Source organism: Sphaerodactylus townsendi, linkage group LG03, assembly GCF_021028975.2.
Source record: "Sphaerodactylus townsendi isolate TG3544 linkage group LG03, MPM_Stown_v2.3, whole genome shotgun sequence".
In the NCBI taxonomy this organism is placed as follows: Eukaryota; Metazoa; Chordata; class Lepidosauria; order Squamata; family Sphaerodactylidae; genus Sphaerodactylus; species Sphaerodactylus townsendi.
This window is the reverse complement of record NC_059427.1, coordinates 1,025,332-1,043,579: the sequence shown is the minus strand read 5'-3', so window position 1 is coordinate 1,043,579 and position 18,248 is coordinate 1,025,332. Positions and strand designations below refer to the sequence as shown.

The window sequence follows — 18,248 nt, the reverse complement described above, 5'->3', positions numbered from 1 at the left end:
AGTCCTCTATATTACATGCCAAGCTTTCAAAGATGTGCCTGTTCGGTCCTTTAGGACAGTTAACTGGCTCTTTAAAGATGCTACTTTGGATCAGACTGTGTTAGGAGATGTGCCCACAGTGGTCTCCTGCTAGTGTTTGGCTAGCCAAAATATGATGCTGGCACACAGTGGGGCTGCACGAGGGGTGCTGTTTGTGCACGGAACGGGGCACAAGGGCTGCTGGGATGAAAAGGAGCTGGGGAGGCAACGAACTCTGCCGAACGCATAACATTGACAATTCCAAGTTGTGAAATTTCTCAAAATCCAGGGATGGGGCCTGCTCATTTCTCCGAGACTGGGGACAGCGGGTGATGTCAGGGGAGGAGAGCTCCAGGCGATACCCCATTGATTGTGGGGTGCTGCAGGGGGGGGGCAATCCTTTCCCTGATGCTTTTTAACATCTACAGGCACCCCCTGGCCAAGCTGGTCTTAAGCTTTGGGCTCTACGGTGTCATCAATATGCTGATGACACCCAGCTGGTCCTTACGATGGTGGGCGGGTTGGCCGGACTTGGCCCCTGAGGCTGTCCAGCAGTGTTTGGAAGCTGTGGCTGGTGGGTTGAGAACTAGCAGGTTGAAACTGAATCCAGCAAAGACCCCGTGGGTAGGTCGCGGGGAGATGCCGTCCAACTTTAGTCAGGCTGGGTTGCATGGCAAGGCCTTACATCTGGCCTCATTGGTGGCCAGTCTGGAGGTGATCTTGGACTCCAATTGTAGTCCATAACATCTGGAGTGCCAAAGGTTCACCACCACTGGTCTATTGGCTCTCTTCCTGCATGCGAACAAATCCATTGCAATTCCAGACGATCTCCAGGCCCCACCTGGACATTGGTAACCCTTCATCAGGGAGATGGTAGATGGGGGAAAAAATTCAGAACTGAGGCATGAATCCTAAGAGATTTCTGCCTTCAGAAACCTACTCAGAGATTTGGGATTTTTCTGTAATCTTTTTTTCCAGAAAAATTCTGGAAATTCCTTTTTTCCCTAGAAATTCCAGAGGAGCGCCAGATGGAAACAATTGATCTGTAGTTTGATGCTGTACTCAAGGATAAATTTTCTGAAGGTGGCAATAGCAAATGTTATGAATTTTGGAGTCCAAAGTGCCCCCAGCTTAAGGCTTTTAAGGCCTAAACTTTATATACACGCTTTGGGACAACATGCTGGCAAGAACATAAGTAAACGTCAGCTGGATCTGTACCTAAAACCATCTAGTCCAGCTCTCTGCCACTTTCAGTGGCTCCACCAGGTGCCTTTGGGAGCTCTACGCATGCAGGATGTGAACGCGAATGGCCTTCTTATGCTGCTACGTTCCCCGAGCAACTAGTCTGTTAAGGCATTTGCCATCCCAGCTCAAAGAGGATCAAGATTGGCAGACATAAATCGAATTCTCCCCAATAAATCTGTACAAGCCCCTTTTAAAGCTATCCAGGTTAGTGGCCATCACTAATTCTGTGGCAGCATATTCCAAACACCAAATTACACGCTATGCGTGAAGAAGCGTTTCCTTTTATTAGTCCTAATTCTTCCCCCCAGCATTTTCTAAATTTTAATGCAGCTCTCGTTCCTAGTATTGTGACAGAGAAAGAGAGGTACCTCTCTCACAACATTTTCTACCCCATGCATACTTTTGTAGACTCAAACTGGCATATCCCCCCTCAGCCTCCCTCCTCTCCAAACCAAAGACTCCCCAACGCTGCAGCCCCTCCCCATAGGGAAGGTGCTCCAATCCCTCAATCATCCTGCTTGCCCTCTCTCTCGCACTCTTTTCTATCTCCTCAATATCCTTTTGGCATGTATGCGGCGACTGTAGAACTGGACACAGTACTCCGGCGCGGGTCGCATTCACTGCTTTTATATATAAGGGCATGACAATCTTTGCAGTTTTATTATCAATTCCTTTTCTAATGATCCCCAGCATAAGTACCTCTTCTATATAATGAACGTGAATAAAACAAAAGTAGATCCTCAGCTCAGAGAGACACATCTGGGCACCAAACTCAAATTGCTACAGAACAGACTTTGAGTCCAGGTATTGATGCAGCCGTTCACAACAAGAGGTATCAGGGATCAAAGACTGTTAAATAAAATAAAATACTGTGAGAGACAGTTTTAAGCATGCTCGTATTTTAAGGGGAAAAAATTCACAGCCTTTGCCTGTGTCTTCTATTGTAGTGGTTAAGAGCATGTGGTCTCTAATCTGGAGAGGTAGGTTGATTCCCTACTTCTCCACATGAGTGGTAGACTCTTGTGTGCTGAATTGGATTTGTTTCCCCACAAGCAGCCAACAGGGTGACCTTGGATTCCAGTTCATAGCCCCAGTCAGCCCCACAAACACTGGGGTCTTTTGGATGGGGCTGCGGTTATTGTTATTATTATTTATTATATTTGATAAACCGCCCAATCCCCAGGGGCTCTGGGCGGTATACAGCAACAAATCCACATACAACAGTAAATATTCAGTACAAATGATAAAATACAAATTTAAACATTAAAATCCCTTAAAATCACAAGCAGTTGATTCCGATGCAAGAAGAAGTTCCCTTCCCTGTGCCCGTTTCATCTCCTCACATAAAAAAGCCCCTCTTTTTTTGCAGGACCAAAACGCCCGGCAAATGGAACACCCATTTCATAAAATTTTACTTTTTCTTGGTGCCGGTAATATCAGTAATCCACCTGCACACCCAAAAATCTCCTAGACCTGGTGAGCCGCAGGTTGCAGACCCCTGTCCTAGACTCTGTGGTCTATGTCTTAATGTCCCACAGCTGAAGCGACCACTTTCTCCAGAGGAAATGATCCCTGAAGTCTGGAAATCAGCTGCGATTCCAGGAGAGCTCCAGGCCCCACCTGAAACTCAGCAACCCTCTTAGTGGACTTTCCTGAGGTCACTTTTCCTGCTCAGCACCTGGGCTTGGCTGCCTTCTTTGCCCACAGATCTTTCCATGGGTATTAAAATGACTATTTTCAGGTGGGGGGGGGGGTTATAAAAGGGCACCTCTTATTAATTATAGCCTGAATGTCAAAACCCCTAAGGCAGACCTGGGCATTATACGGCCCGCGGGCCACATCCGGCTCGCCGGATGACCCTGACTGGCCCCCCTGCCGTGCTGGGGAGCGAGGCATCTTTGAAAGCCTCCAAGAGAAGCCGGGTTGCCTCGGCTGCCGGCTTCTATGTGGGCTTTCAAAAAAGCTCTCGGCCTCTGCCTTTTGGCCCGGCCCTCCACAATATTTTGTTTCTTATGCGGCCCCATGGAAAAAATAACTGCCCACCCCTGCCCTAAGGGATTATTTTTTCTTGGGATGAGAGGAATTGCTTCTCCCCATGTTAAACCCCCCTGACTCTAAAATCATCCCAGCCAATTCTATTTAATTCAAAGAGGATATCTAAGAAATATTTTTTCCAATGAAGGAACGGAGAGAGCTCACGTCTGTCACTGTGTAATCTCACCTTACGGCACTGTCATTTATAAAGTGGCAGTAATCAGACCTCAGATTTATTCTTTTTTTCCTAAGGTACAGGATATAGAACAGCAATGAAATATGTAAAACAATAATTAACATGTACCAGTTTGGGCCTGTTTTCTGACTTTTGTCCAATCAGTCCTGTAAAGGTGAATGGACCTGCAGCTCTGCTCTGCCTGTTCTCTCTTTTCAGGAGTTTCTTGCAGCCCACAAACATTAATGTGCAGCTTTAGGAAAAGGCTGGGATCCTTTTGAGGCAAGGGGCTGGCAGCTTCAGGCTTTCCTATCGCTCTGGAAAAATTCACATAACATCCATTGAAAACATTCACAACCATCACAATATAGATTAATAGCCAATTCATAACATAAACACCATTCCCCTTTACAGTAACCAGTATACGAAATTACCATACTCAGAATTTTAACTGTAGTTTTACAATAGAAATCAAATAAAATGAATGAATATAAATAAACAAGTAACATGCTGGAGTCCTCCTGAGGTAAACTGCCTGCAGTTTCCGGCACAAGATATGACCCTTTTTTCTTTCTGTGGAGGAGCCCAACTCTTTAATGCTCCCCCCCCCCCCCAAAGGACTCAAGGTAACACATTCTCCTTTCTCCCTTCCCCTTATACACTGCTCCATGGATTTGTAGCTTCCATGGCTCCTGGAGGGTGAGAGGCATGGTCCGGCCCCACTGCTAGAGTGGCTTGGGGTGGGGGAGGAAGATCTCTTTCTTCCAATTTTCTAACTCTTCTGTGTACTTAGGAAGCCCCCCATCCCCAACCTCGTCCCACACCCTGTTTGGGAGCCCTACAGAGAGAAATTGGACCAAAACAGTTACCAAAATGCTCCGAATGATCTTCAAGGTGTGGGTGGTGACCTTTAAGGCCTTACGCGGCCTGGGACCCTCGTACCTTCGGGACCACATTACCCCATATGTCCCTACTCGGCCTCTGCGCTCAGCAGAGGCCAATTTGCTGGTGGTTCCTGGCCCCTCAATGATCCGACTGGCCTCCACTCGGGCCAGGACCTTTTCAGCCATGGCCCCTGCCTGGTGGAACACTCTCCCTCCAGCTGTCTGGGCCCTGCAGGACCTTGGTGAATTCCGCAGGGCCTGTAAGACTGAGTTGTTCCGCCGGGCTTTTGGAGTGTCCAGTCGCTGAGAGTGCCCCCCTTTTATTCCTCCGGTTCGGAGTTCCCATGAGCATCTATGGGACCCACTTTTTGTTTTGCTTCCCCCCTCTGGGAGGGTTTTAAATGGGGTATTGCGTAACGTCATCGTTGTTAATTTTATCGCTGTGTTTTAATCTAATTTTAATGGGGTTGTTTATATGGGTTATTGTACACTGTGTAGAGGAAGTTATGTTGTACACCGCTCAGAGCCCTCCGGGGGTAGAGCGGTATAAAAAACCCATAAATAAATAATAATAAATAAATAAATAAGTCGGGTGCAAAAGAGGACTGGGCACAAGTGGGATCTCCAGGGATCGTGTATCCTCTCCCTCATGGGTGCTGCGACGGTGCAAAATCTTGATTCCAAAGCACGGATCCTCATGATTTCTGTGTTAAGTCACTCTAAATTCACCATCAAATCATAGGTCATGTTCACAGCCAAAGATAGGAGGGGGAGAATGTTGGGGAGTGTGTGCAAAAGCCAGGAAGGCAGGGAAAAGGGACGAGGGAAAGTACAGGCAAGGGGGGGCTCACAGTACTAGGGGGTAGCCTTCCGTGAGGCAAGAGGAAGTTGCTCCTGATGCCCAGGAAGAGGGCCCAGCTTAACTGCCCTGAAGGGAGCCCCTATAATTCATCTGGGGGCTCTCTGGCACAGGCTGCTCCCAGGAGACAGGACAAGAGAGGCAGGTGGCACGAATCCCTGGAGACGGGGTGGGAGAGACAGAGGACCCCAACTGCAATTCAAAAATCGTGCACCAGCGGCTTTGTGGCACCACCACGATGCAAAATCACGGATCCTTATTGATCCTCTGGCTGATTCCGCATGGGCCAAAAACAGCAGTGTGAAAACGGTGTGAAAATGGTGTAAAAGGGTTTAAAATGGTGTAAAAGGGTTTATACTGTTTTCACACCGTTTTCACACTGCTGTTTTTGGCCCATGCGGAATCAGCCTCTGTTTTTCTCAATGGATCACTCCAGATTCACTGTCAAATTGCATAACGTCTCCTTAACCATAAATAGAGAGCTAAACCTGGGCTGTCTGGCTCAAGGGGGTTAGGTGGGATATTCCAGCCCTGACCTTGGCAACCATGAAGGTTTCCTTGCATCACGGAAAACTCCCAGCACACAGAAAGTTAGCACTGCAACGCAAAAAGTTGTGCCCCTTGTCTTTCCTTGCATGAATCAGGTCAGAGACCAGTGGCTCCCTGGCACGCCGGATGGACGCCTTCATTCTGTCTCCCACCCAGCACTGCTGACCCAGAAAAGATCCTGCAAGTCTGGATCACCGTCTCAAGAGGCCTAGGGGAGGGGGGGGGACCCTCCCCTTGGCCCAAATCCAGGGCAGTAAAGATGCAGCCCACAATTCAAAGGGGATTGGAGAGGGGGCTCTCCCTCATCCATCTCCCCCAAAGCAAAGGAGGTGGCTGCATTGCTGATGTGGAAAAAAGGAAAAGTCTGCTGGGAACTGGCTGCCAAAAAGCAGAGGAGGGTGAAATGGGGGGGGGGGGGCTCACCCCAAATCTCCTCCTCAGCCTTGATCCATCAGCCCCCTCCTCAGTCTAAAGGAATCAGAACTTCCCTTTCATATTGATGTCTTAATGCTCTGGGTCTTTTTTCTTTGGGGACTTCTTTGTGTTGCACAGAGTTGCTCTTTCTGGCACAAGAAGGGGGGGAGGTTGTGAATGGGGGTGGGGGGCAAAAAGGGAGGCTCTTCTCCCAGTTCTCTGCTCCACCCTTCCTCTCTCCACACTTGGGGCCCTGCCAAGCACAGCCTGGCCCTTCATTTCACCCTCTCCTCAATGTGAGGATATCGCCCCCCACCCCCTTCAGCTCTTTGCTCTCTGCTCGGGGCTTTGCCCACCGGAGTGAAGGAAGGGGGGCCCCTCTGCAGACTCCGTCCCCTCTGAATGCAACTCGTTTGCAAAGACACTAAATGCCCCAGAGAAGATCCCGGGACTTGGGGGTCCCCTCCACGTGCTCCCCTCCCTGGGGGGGGGCATATACTCCCCCCTCGCCCAGACGCCTCCTCTGCAGCCAGCCTCTCGCCCCTGACAGCAGCCGCCCACCCCCCATTGCCAGCCCTGCAACCCCCCCCCCTCCCTCCCTCCCCTCCTTGACTCACTGGGAAGAGGCTGCTGATCCTGCTGCAAAGGCTGAAGAGGAAGGAGATGACTTCCCCGCCCCCTTCCCTGGCGGCCTCTCTGGGATCTCGGGCTCTCTGTGGCTTCCCTTCCCGTGGGGCGGAAGCAGCCGGTGTGGGGAAGGGTCCCCCCAAAGCATTGTGGGTGCAAAACAGACCTCCCCCCCACCCCCCTTTGCAAAACAGTCTGCGGGCTTCCTTGGGGAAGGGAAGGACGAATTTGCCATTTCATTTGTAACTCAGCTTTCCACATTTCATATCATAATTCCCAGTTTTCAAGCACGGCGTGACATTTGCAGAGGGAGAAATAAGATGCAACCACATACCATAAACCAAGGGATGGTGTCCCCTTGATTAACGAAGGACAGGCTTGCTCAGTGGAGGGACCACTGCTAGACAACGCTTCTCTGTCTGTCTGTGTTGCTGATAAGGCCAACACAATATGCATCGACTAATTTTGTATTTGTTTGTATCAATCATAAATGAAAGGAAACCACAGCCCGGAAACCACACAGCACCCAAATAAATGAAAGGGCTTATTTGTATCAATCATAAATGAAACCAGTGGGTTACATTGATTCTTGCACCTGCCAAAAGAGAGGCGTAGCTTATCGATACATATTCAGCCAGAAAACTAAGGTCACTGTGCTGTGCTGATAAAAAGGAATATTTCCTGGAACCTGGTATTTGCTATTTAGACGAGACTACCAGTTTCAAGGTCTGCAACAGGAGGGGGGGAGGGGGGAGAAGCCCCCACCCTTCCACGATTTTGCAGTGGGACTGCTCTCCTGGATCCGGGGCTCTGCGCCCACCCACCCCCACTGCCAGCCCTGCAACCCCCCACCCCCGACTCACTGGGAAGGGGCTGCTGATGGTGCCGCAAACGTTGAAGAGGAAGGACATGGCTTCCCCGCCCCCTTCCCTGGCCGCCCCTCTGGGATCTGGGGCTCCATGTGGCTTCCCTCCCCGTGGGGCGGATATGATGAGCTTTTCAGGACTTTGCCCCTTGATCTCCAAATTACCCCTCTCTGCTGCTGGGTTTTTCGGGATCTGCTCCTAAAAAGACTGGCTCTCTCGCCTCTCCAGAATGATGGGAGGGCCTGTATAAGTTTCCCCTTACTTGCCCCAGAATAATTCGGCCTCTTTGCACAGCTGTGCATTCAAGGGTTGCAAGAAACTTTTTAACAGCTGCGCGTTCAAGGGCTGCAAGAGACTCCTGCAAAGAAAGGACAGACACAGCGGAGCTGCAAACCTGTTCATCTTGGCAGGACTGGCTGGACTGAAGTCAGAAAACAGACCCAACCTGGTACCTGTTAATGCATTGTCGAAGGCTTTCCTGGCTGGATTCAACTGGTTGTGGTGGGTTTTCCGGGCTGTGTGGCCATGGTCTGGTAGCAAGGACGTAGGTAAGGGAGGGGGGTGTTCTTGGGTTCAACCCCCCCCCCCCCATTACATGTCCGAAGCTCCGCTCCCCGTTTGTGAGGGTTTTTTGTATTTTTTAGTGTTTTCTGGTTTTTGGCCTGCAGGGGGCGCAGTTTTTAAACTAGCAGTACCAATATTTCAGGGATATGTTGGGAGACTCTCCTGATGATACCACCCAGGTTTGGTGAGGTTTGGTTCAGGGGGTCCAATGTTATGGACTCCCAAAGGGGGTACCCCATCCCCCATTGTTTCCAATGGGAGCCAATAGTAGATGGGGCTACCCTTGTGAGGGTCCATATCATTGGACCTCCTAAATCAAATTTCACTAAACCTAGGTGGTATCATCAGTATAGTCTCTTTCTGATACCACCCAGGTTTGGTGAGGTTTGGTTCAGGGGGTCCAATGTTATAGACTCCCATATGGACTCCGTTTTGAGGGTTCATAACTTAGTTGATAGTTCCATGGGAATGTCAACTCAATGCATGGCAGCTGTGAAAAAGGCAAACTCTATGCTGGGGATAATTAGGAAAGGAGTTGATAATAAAACTGCAAAGATTGTCATGCCCTTATATAAAGCAGTGGTGCGATCGCACTTGGTGTACTGTGTTCAATTCTGGTCGCCACATCTCAAAAAGGATATCGAAGAGATAGAAAAAGTGCAGAGAAGGGCAACGAGGATGATTGAAGGATGGGGGATATGGTTGAAATCTATAAAATTATGCATGGGGTAGAAAATGTTGACAGAGAGACATTTCTCTCTCTTTCTCACAATACTAGAACCAGGGGGCATACATTGAAAATGCTGGGGGGGGGGGGGTTAGGACTAATAAAAGGAAACACTTCTTCACACAATACATGATTGGTGTTTGGAATATGCTGCCATAGGAGGTGGGGATGGCCACTACCCTGGGTAGCTTTAAAAAGGGCTTGGACAGATTTATGGAGGAGAAGTCGATCTCTGGCTACCAATCTTGATCCTCCTTGATCTAAGGTTGCAAATGCCTTAGCAGACCAGGTGCTCAGGAGCAGCAGCAGCAGAAGGCCATTGCTTTCGCATCCTGCACGTGAGCTCCCAAAGGCACCTGGTGGGCCACTGCAAGTAGCAGAGTGCTGGACTAGATGGACTCTGGTCTGATCCAGCAGGCTAGTTCTTATGTTCTTATAGTCAGCCAGTAGAAAGTTAGGCAGAAAAAAAGGAGCAAAAAATTTAACCTAGAGACGTGAAGGAACATTCACAAAACATTTAGAAAAGACTCTGTGCCTGGAGTCCCCAATGCATGGTGTCCACCAACACCTTTGTTGGTGCACACCAAGTGTTTTGAGAAGGTGGGCAGGGGTCTAGGAGTGCTGTGACCCAGCAGGGCTTGTGATAGGCCACTGAAGATCCAGTTGGCTTTGCACATTAAAATGCATTGTTACAGTGGAAGCTGCCGCTCATGTTTGTTTTCTTCTCTCCAACTCCTCTTCCCATTCTTTCCCCCTCTTCTCCCTCCCTCCTCTACGCATTTGGCTCCGCCTCCTGAAGCAGCGGAGTCTTATTATGATTATTCAGCAAGGCTGGGAAAGGAATCTGCTCATGCTCAGAGGCATGATTTTGGAAGTGGGATGTACACCATGATGGTCCGATGGCAGTCCATGGCTAAGTAACAGGCCCTCCTGTGGACAGTCCTTTAGGCTTTTACACCATTGACTGTAGTTGGAGAGTCCTTCCTGCTCCAGAGGAATCCCAGGTACCATTACCAAGGAAAATTATTTCCAGGAGAACAGACAGAAATCGCCACAAAAACACTTTCCCATCCCTACAGGAGCTGAGTTGAACAGAGACCCAGAGAGGGCAGAAACCCTTTTCACCCCCAGACTCTTTGCCACCCCCAAGCATAAACCCCTCTCCACACAGCCCAACCTCTATCCTGATGGCCACAAGCCTTTCAGCTGGGCTTGCCCAAGAGATCGCCAGAGAATTGGTCCCTGGGGGAGTGAGACCTGATCCATTCCTGATCCTTGCTGGAGATGCTGCCAGGCAGTTAGGTGTGGGATGCAAAGCAAATCAATAGAGGAGGGGCCAGACTGATCTCTTTCCTGGTCCTGCTCTGCAAGCAGCACACAGAGAGACACCCCCCCTGCAGAGTTGTCCAGTGTAGATGTGAATCATCCCTTCCCTTCCTGGCCCCTCTAAACCCTTCCAGGGTTTCCCCAGTCCCGATTGTCAAGTCAGAGGCAGCTGTCACTCATGTTTTGTTTTATTCTCTCTCACTCCTCTTCCTACTTTGGTTTCCCCCTCTTCTCCCACCCTCCTCTACATGTTTGTCTCCATCTCCTGCAGCAGCCATTTTGGAGTCTCACGCAGCACACTGTGTCAGAATTCCAATGGAGCCTTGCTCTTAGCGGTTCAGATCATAGTAGCGAACACTTTAATTAAGGCGCGAGAGCCTCGGCACTGTTTCCTGTGGTAGCTGCACAGCCCCCAAACGGCAACCGAGTTCTTATCAGGACAACATTCATTACAATGACAAAATGCCAAATGGACCTAATATTTGATTTGCAATGGTGCCCATTCACTACCAATTTCAGGAAAATAGAACTATTTAACAATTGAATGTTCAGCAGAAAAAAATAAGTTTTCACTCTCCACACCTCTGTCAACCTTCGTGAACAGTGTGGTCAAAAGGCAAGTTTGCTTGGATGGGATCTGAAACTGATGGGACCTGAAAAAAGGTCACTCTGCTAATGGTTCCTTGCTAATTCTTCCAGCTCCATGGTAAAACTTAGAGCTGGCCTCCTACCCGAAAAAAGGAGAGGATATTGGAAACAGAAGGCACTGTGGGAGGAAGGGAGGAGACGAGGGCCTTTCTTCTCTGCAGGTGTCCAGCTATCGCTGGCTGAGTGGCCAGGCCTTGGAGACAGGAAACACATTCCTTTATCAAGTGTGAAGCTTTCGCTTTGCTTTGTAGAGTAGTGAAGAAATGTTTCCTTTTATTATTCCTAATTCTTCCCCCCAGCATTTTCAATGAATGCCCCCTGGTTCTAGTATTGTCAGAAAGAGAAAAAAAATTATGTCGACATTTTCTACCCCATGCATAATTTTATAGACTTCAATCATATCCCCCCCCCCCAGACGTCTCCTCTCCAAACTAAAGAGTCCCAAATGCTGGAGCCTCTCCTCATAAGGAAGGTGCTCCAGTCCCTCAATCATCCTCGTTGCCCTTCTCTGCACTTTTTCCATCTCTTCAATATCCTTTTTGAGATGTGGCGGTGGATGGTACCCTGAAGAAAGCCCTTGTTCCACTCCCAACAGTTTCAGGAACTATTTCCAAAAGCAGGCTACAAACTTGCTGCCCCGATCAGAAATGATTTTATCGGGGGCTGCATGGAGGCAGTAAATGTGTTGAATGAAGAGATGGGCCAATTTGCTGAGGGGAGCCCTGAGCAAGGGATGAAATGAGCCTGCTTGGAGAAAAGATCCACCCCCCCCCACCCCGATTACTGTCTTCCCATAACTGGAGGGGAGGTCAGTAATAAAGGCCATGGAAATCACACTCCATTGATCATGGCTGCAGCAGCCCGGGGATTTTCATGGGCACCTTCTTGGCCATGGCACAGGTAGGGCAACCACGCACGTATGTCTCCACATCTTTGTGGAGTGTGCATCACCAAAACTGTCTGCGGATCAGGTGTAACATTTTCAAGAATCTGAAACATCCAGTGACATTGCATCATGGCAGCCTGCGAGCACCCGGGGTCTCCATTCGGGGGGAACATACAGTTTATCCTCCTTCCACCATAATCCCGCCCATTGTACTAAATCCCCCCTCCTCAGGACCGGGGGTGGGGTGGGGGCAGACAATTGGGATCTTTTAGGTCTCTAGAGGAAGAGGAGGATTGAACAAGGGGCAGAGTAGTGACTCCAACAGGCTGAGGCCTGACAGCAAGGAGAGCAGTTCTGAGGGGGATTATGGGTACTTTCGTTTTCCTAGGTAACTAAGTAGAAGTACCCGAGATAACGGTACCATCTCTGGCCATTGACCTTGAAGACATCTTACATTCGTGTCCTTCGCACCTTCTATAGCAGTGATAGCGAACCTTTTCGAGACCGAGTGCCCAAATTGCAACCCAAATCCCACTTATTTATCACAAAGTGCCAACATGGCAATTTAACCTGAATACTGAGGTTTTAGTTTAGAAAAACGGTTGGCTCCGAGGTGTGAGTTACTCAGGAGTAAGCTTGGTGGTAGTTTGTGGTTTTGCCTTGAAGCAACCGTGCAACTCTTCAAATGGGTGAATCACAACCCTAGGAGGGTTGACTCAGAACCAAGCCCCATTTACAGCAACCGAGCTTACTCCCAGGTAAAGGAACGTGCTTTAGTTCTTCGCATGAAAATCAGTGGGGTTTAACAGCGGGGTTTAACACTGCTTCCCCAAAATTAGATCTTAGGTTTAATGCTAATAATTGAGCCCAGTGGCCCAGGCCAGCCTAGATATATGTGTGTGTGTGGGGGGGGGGGACTCTGTTTGCACATGCCCACAGAGAGGGCTCTGAGTGCCACCTCTGGCACCCATGCCATAGGTTCGCCACCACTGCTCTATAGAAAGTATTATTATGGGCTAGGGAGGAGGGAGGGATGAGGGATGGATATATTGGGACTGTGTGAGTGTTTTGGTAGATCCAGCTTCTTCCTTATACCGCTGATGGCTGGCAAATGAAGGCCTTCCAAACTGACCAGCGCAGTTGCTTGCCATCCACGTGCAGACTGTTGTCAGGCGAGGTTTGAGTCAGCAAGTAGAAACCCTGACCTGATTGTTATGATGAGCCAAAAATCCCACCTCCCTCGACAGACTTTCAGGTTAATGAGACAGACATCGATCTCAGATCCTTCAGGGTGCTCCAAAAGGAATTTGGTTCTCGAGGTAGGGAGAAGTCTTGGGCTCAGGAACTAAAAGAATTAAATGACTCAAAAGTGAGGGTTGTCAATACTAAGACCATGGAATTAACATTCCAGTATGAAAGAGATTATCTTCAGATGGCATTTACCTCCCTGGCTTTATTAGCTGAGTGCAATCATATTCCTTGGCCTTTGGATCTCGAAGAGGAAGCTGTTGTGTCTTTTAAAACATTACCAACTAATGAGAAACACACACTCATAAGGAGATAATACGATGGAAAACACCTTCACACAGCAATTGGAGACACAGGCTGATGCTGATATCTTAGAAGTGAGTGACTCTCTCAATATCAGGGATCAGGGACACTCTGCTTCGTCTTTGGTGTTAATTAATGCCAGGTCCATTAATAATAAGACCATGGTGCTCCGGGATTTTCTCGGAGCCCAACAAGTGGACCTGGCATGTATCACCGAAACCTGGGTGCGCGAAGGTGAGACCGTCGCCCTCGGCGAAGTCGCGCCCCCGGGTTTCGCGTGTCTCCACCGATCACGAACTCAGGGCCGGGGGGGGCGGTGTTGCATTGTTCATCCGTGATTCTATTCCCTTCAGGGCAGCCCCCGTCCCGGAGGTCACCGGCATAGAGTGTGTCGGCCTGGAGTGGTTGGCCTCGGAGAGGTTGGCTGTTCTCCTGGTGTACCGGTCGCCTAGCGCACCGAGAGACAGCCTGCCGCAGCTGCTGGAGGTGGTGGCGGACTGGGCGTTGCGGTTCCCCAGACTTATTGTCCTGGGGGACTTCAACGTCCATGCCGACGCTGCCTCCTGCACAGCGGCTGCGGACCTAGTGTCATCCATGGCGACGCTAGGCCTCTCCTTGATAAACTCTGGCCCCACCCATGAGGCTGGGCACACGCTGGATTTGGTCTTCGGGTCGGGGATAGGCCTGGTCGTATCCTCTACTGATAGAGTGCCATGGTCCGACCATTTTGCCCTGAAGGTTCGGGTGGACATGCCGCGCCAAACCCGTCTAGGCGACGGGCTGATTTATGCCCGCCCGCGGAGACTTATGGATCCACTTGGTTTCCTGAATGCTCTGCGGGACCCTGAACCCACCGGCACACTCGATGAGCAGGTGGAGGATTGTAACTCTCGACTCTCCGCTGCCATCGTTGTTGCTCCCCGGCGTCCTCTACGCCCCCGCTCTCGGCGCGCTCCATGGTATACAGAGGAGTTGCGCCGCATGAAGCGGGAGCTTAGACGTCTAGAGCGAGTATGGAGGAAATCTCGCGACGAAGCGGCACGAACATCCTATAGGACGCTTATGAAAGCCTATGAGATGGCGACGAAGGAGGCGAAGAGGACTTTCTTCTCCTCCTCCCTCGCGTCCGCTAGCTCACGCCCAGCACAATTGTTTCGTATAATTCGGTCATTGACCTCCTTACCGGAGAGATCTTCAAACTCCCAATTGGATATTAGCTGTGAGGCATTTATGAGCTTTTTCGCGGATAAGATCACGTCGCTCCGCCACGACCTTCCATCCACGTTGGCTACAATTAGCGAACTGGAGACTCCCTTGCCGTCTTCGGGCCCTTGTTTGACCCAGTTCTCCCTGCTCTCTGAAGCCGCTGTTGACAGAGCCTTAGCTGCTGTTAGACCTACTACCTGTCCTCTGGATCCGTGCCCGTCCTGGCTTGTAAAAACCTGCCGGGCGGAGTTACGACCCCATCTGTTGAGTATCATCAATGGTTCTCTTGAGCAAGGAACCTTCCCGGATGGGTTGAAGGAGGCAGTGGTCCACCCACTCTTAAAAAGACCATCGTTAGATCCAGGAGATCTGGCCAATTACCGCCCCGTTTCGAATCTTTCGTTTCTGGGGAAGGTAATTGAGAGAGTGGTGCTGGAGCAGCTTCAAGGTTTTCTGGATGACACATCGGCTTTTGACCCCTTCCAGTCCGGCTTCCGTGCTGGGCATGGGACGGAGACTGTTCTCGTCGCCGTCACAGACACACTCCGCATCCAGCTTGACCAAGGCGGATCGGCGCTGCTGGTGTTGTTAGATCTCACCGCAGCGTTTGATGTGGTCGACCACGATCTTTTGACCCACCGCCTGGCCGCCTCCGGAGTGCGGGGCACTGTCCTTCAGTGGATAACCTCGTTTCTCCGGGGCCGGAATCAGCAAGTGAGGTGCGGGGACCAGGCCTCCCGGAGGTGCCCGCTACAATGCGGTGTGCCTCAGGGGGCATTACTGTCCCCGCTGTTATTTAACATCTACATGCGACCCCTTGCTCAGTTGGTGCGGAGTTTTGGGCTGATCTGTCATCAGTACGCTGATGACACTCAGCTCATTCTGTTGATGGAGGGGGGAGCAGCCACCGCCCCTGCGGCTCTACAGCATTGTTTGGAGGCGGTAGCTGGTTGGTTGCGACAGAGCAGGTTGAAACTGAATCCCTCGAAGACGGAGATCCTTTGGCTTGGCCGTGAAGGGGGGGAGGGGACTTTCCAGCCGCCGGTATGGGAGGGGGTCACATTGGCACCGACCCCCTCCGTTCGCAGCCTGGGGGTCCACCTGGACTTATCTCTCTCAATGGAGACCCAGGTGGCCCATACAACCCGGGCTGCCTTTTTCCACCTCCGTCAGGCCCGGCGACTGGCCCCCTTCCTCTCCAGAGCGGATCTAGCCTCGGTGATCCATGCAACGGTCATCTCCAGACTTGACTATTGTAACTCGCTCTACGCGGGCCTTCCCTTGCGTTTGATCCGGCGATTAAAACTGGTTCACCATGCAGCAGCACGTCTGCTTACGGGCAGCACCTTTCGGGAACACATCCAGCCTGTGCTGCGGCAGCTGCATTGGCTTCCAGTAGAGTTCCGGATCATCTTCAAGGTGCTGGTGTTGACCTTTAAGGCCATTCACGGCCTGGGACCATCGTATCTTCGAGACCGCATCACCCCATACGTCCCTAGGCGGCCTCTTCGATCTGCGGAGGCCAATCTACTGGTGGTCCCTGGCCCCTCGGCAATGCGGCTGGCCTCCACGCGGGCCAGGACCTTTACTGCCCTGGCCCCGGCCTGGTGGAACGCTCTTCCTCCAGCTGTCCGGGCCCTGCGGGACCTTAGGGAGTTCCGCGGGGCCTGCAAGACGGAGCTGTTCCGCCGGGCCTTTGGAGGACCCAGCCGCCAATAGTGCCCCGCCTGGCCCTCAACATCTGGGCCACAATTACATCATTGAGACTCGCCATGCCCCCCTCCATCTTGGGGAGGGAGGGTTTTTACATTATTGGAACGCTGGACGCCACTTTATATCTTTATATCTTGAATTTTAACCTAAATTTAATCTTGGGTTTTAATTTGTGAATGTATTGGGAGTTTTATCGCTGCTTTTAAATGTTATTTAATTACACTGTTTTAAATGCTGTACACCGCCCAGAGCCCCCCGGGGAGGGGGCGGTATAAAAATCGAAATAAATAAATAAATAAATAAATAAATAAATAAATAAATAAATACAACATAACTTATTTCTGAGGGGCTGACTAAACAAGAGCTTTTCCTTTTTCTGCTTCTACATCCCAAGAAATTCCTGACTCAATTGGAACTAGAAATATGGAAGTCAGCTAAGGGGACCAGCATAGATGGAAGATCAAATTCCCCTCAGGCTAACCTCCCAACCCCTCTAATCTGGAAAACTGACTCGTTTGCAAAAGGTCCTCTTGGAGGGCCATTTCCTGGAATGTAGCGGGGTGGGCTTCAAAAATGGCTGATAATTCCTTTAAAGAGTACCTTAAAAATATTGCTTGGCATTCAATTTGCTAGGCCTTTTAAGGGCTGCCAGGTTTTTGTGGTCTGGCCACACCTCACAGGAGCGCTGTGCCCCTTCCAGCCAGTGCTGCCACGTAGGCAACTTTTTTTTATGGCTACCGTTTCTTTATCTCCAATGTCCAATTGAGCTCTGAGCTCAAGTATGCACAGGCATTCAATTTGCCGTTCTCCCCCCTCTGGAGGAGAGCCGCGCCCATAGCCATTTCTGAGGCATCAACTTGCACTATGAATGGTTGGCAGGGGTTGGCACGGCGTAATACAGTCTGTGAAAGCCTGTTTGAGCTGATCAAAGGATTGCTGACAGACATTAATCCAGTTTAAAGCTGCTCCATGATGGGGCTCCCCCAGTTCCTTTCCTTTTTAAAAGGTCAGTGGGGTGCAGTGCCAACTGGGCAGTCTCTGGTAAAATCCTGGTAGAAGCTGGCAAATTCTAAAAATGATTGTAATTGCCTCCTGGTGCAGGGTGGTTCCCATGCAAGAACATCCTGGGCTTTTCCTGGGTCCATTTCCAGCCCCTCCCCCGAAATGCGTTAACCCAGAAAATCCAATTTGGTTTGGTGAAATTCACATTTGGAATGTTTGACATAAACTTCATTGGCTTGCAAGTGTTTTAATACTTCCCTCACTAGGGGTACATGGTCTTTCATGGTCTGAGTGTAGATTAACACGTCAGCTAAGTATACCACCCCCCCTTATAAAACAAGTCATGCTTTATTCACCAAAGGGGGGGGGGGGAAACAGATAGCTATGTCTCTTTCCCAAGGTCTCCAGAAATGACTTTCGCTTTCTCCTACTTTTCCTGCTCTTGGATTACGTATCAAAGGGGCTGGAGGGAGAGGTAATAAAACTACAAATGGGGGGGGGGGTTGGTTGGTTTAGAACTGGCTTTGCTTAGCCAAGGGTTTTATGTTTATTGCAATAAAGACTACGAATAGAAGAAATTCAGAGCGCATCATTGAATGAATCATATAACTGACATTATGAGAAGCATGTCATCATTTAAGGGAGTGAAAAGGGAGATGATGGGTTTGTTGGTTAATTTTCATTTCATTTTTTTAATAGTTTATTTAAGTTTCAACATAAAATAGCAAGCAAAATAAAAATAGCAGTACATACAAAATTGATAGTCTCTGGGTACACATAAATGAGATGTACCATTAGTTATAATATTGACATTTGTTAGTTTTACATCTTTGTTAGCGTTGTGTCTTCTTGTCTTTGAAGATTTGATATTATGTTCCCATATTAACATATTAGTTCATATATTCATTGTCTACTGCTATGACTCAAAAATAGAGCTAGATTGATATACATAAG

General features: G+C 49.7%; 2 protein-coding genes across 2 annotated transcripts in view; both read right to left on the bottom strand.

Moving 5' to 3' along the window:
• LOC125428777 (zinc finger protein OZF-like) overlaps positions 1-18,248 on the bottom strand; it is a 798,123-nt gene that overhangs the window by 202,004 nt on the left and 577,871 nt on the right. The window lies entirely within an intron of this gene.
• The window catches only part of LOC125429603 (oocyte zinc finger protein XlCOF20-like), a 38,663-nt gene continuing 26,914 nt past the window's right edge, over positions 6,500-18,248 (bottom strand). The window contains exons 6-7 of the mRNA XM_048490855.1: positions 7,934-8,029; positions 6,500-6,602 (exon numbers count right to left, since the gene is read on the bottom strand). Coding sequence (XP_048346812.1) covers positions 6,500-6,602; positions 7,934-8,029 — 199 coding nt within the window. The remainder of the gene's footprint in view (positions 6,603-7,933; positions 8,030-18,248) is intronic.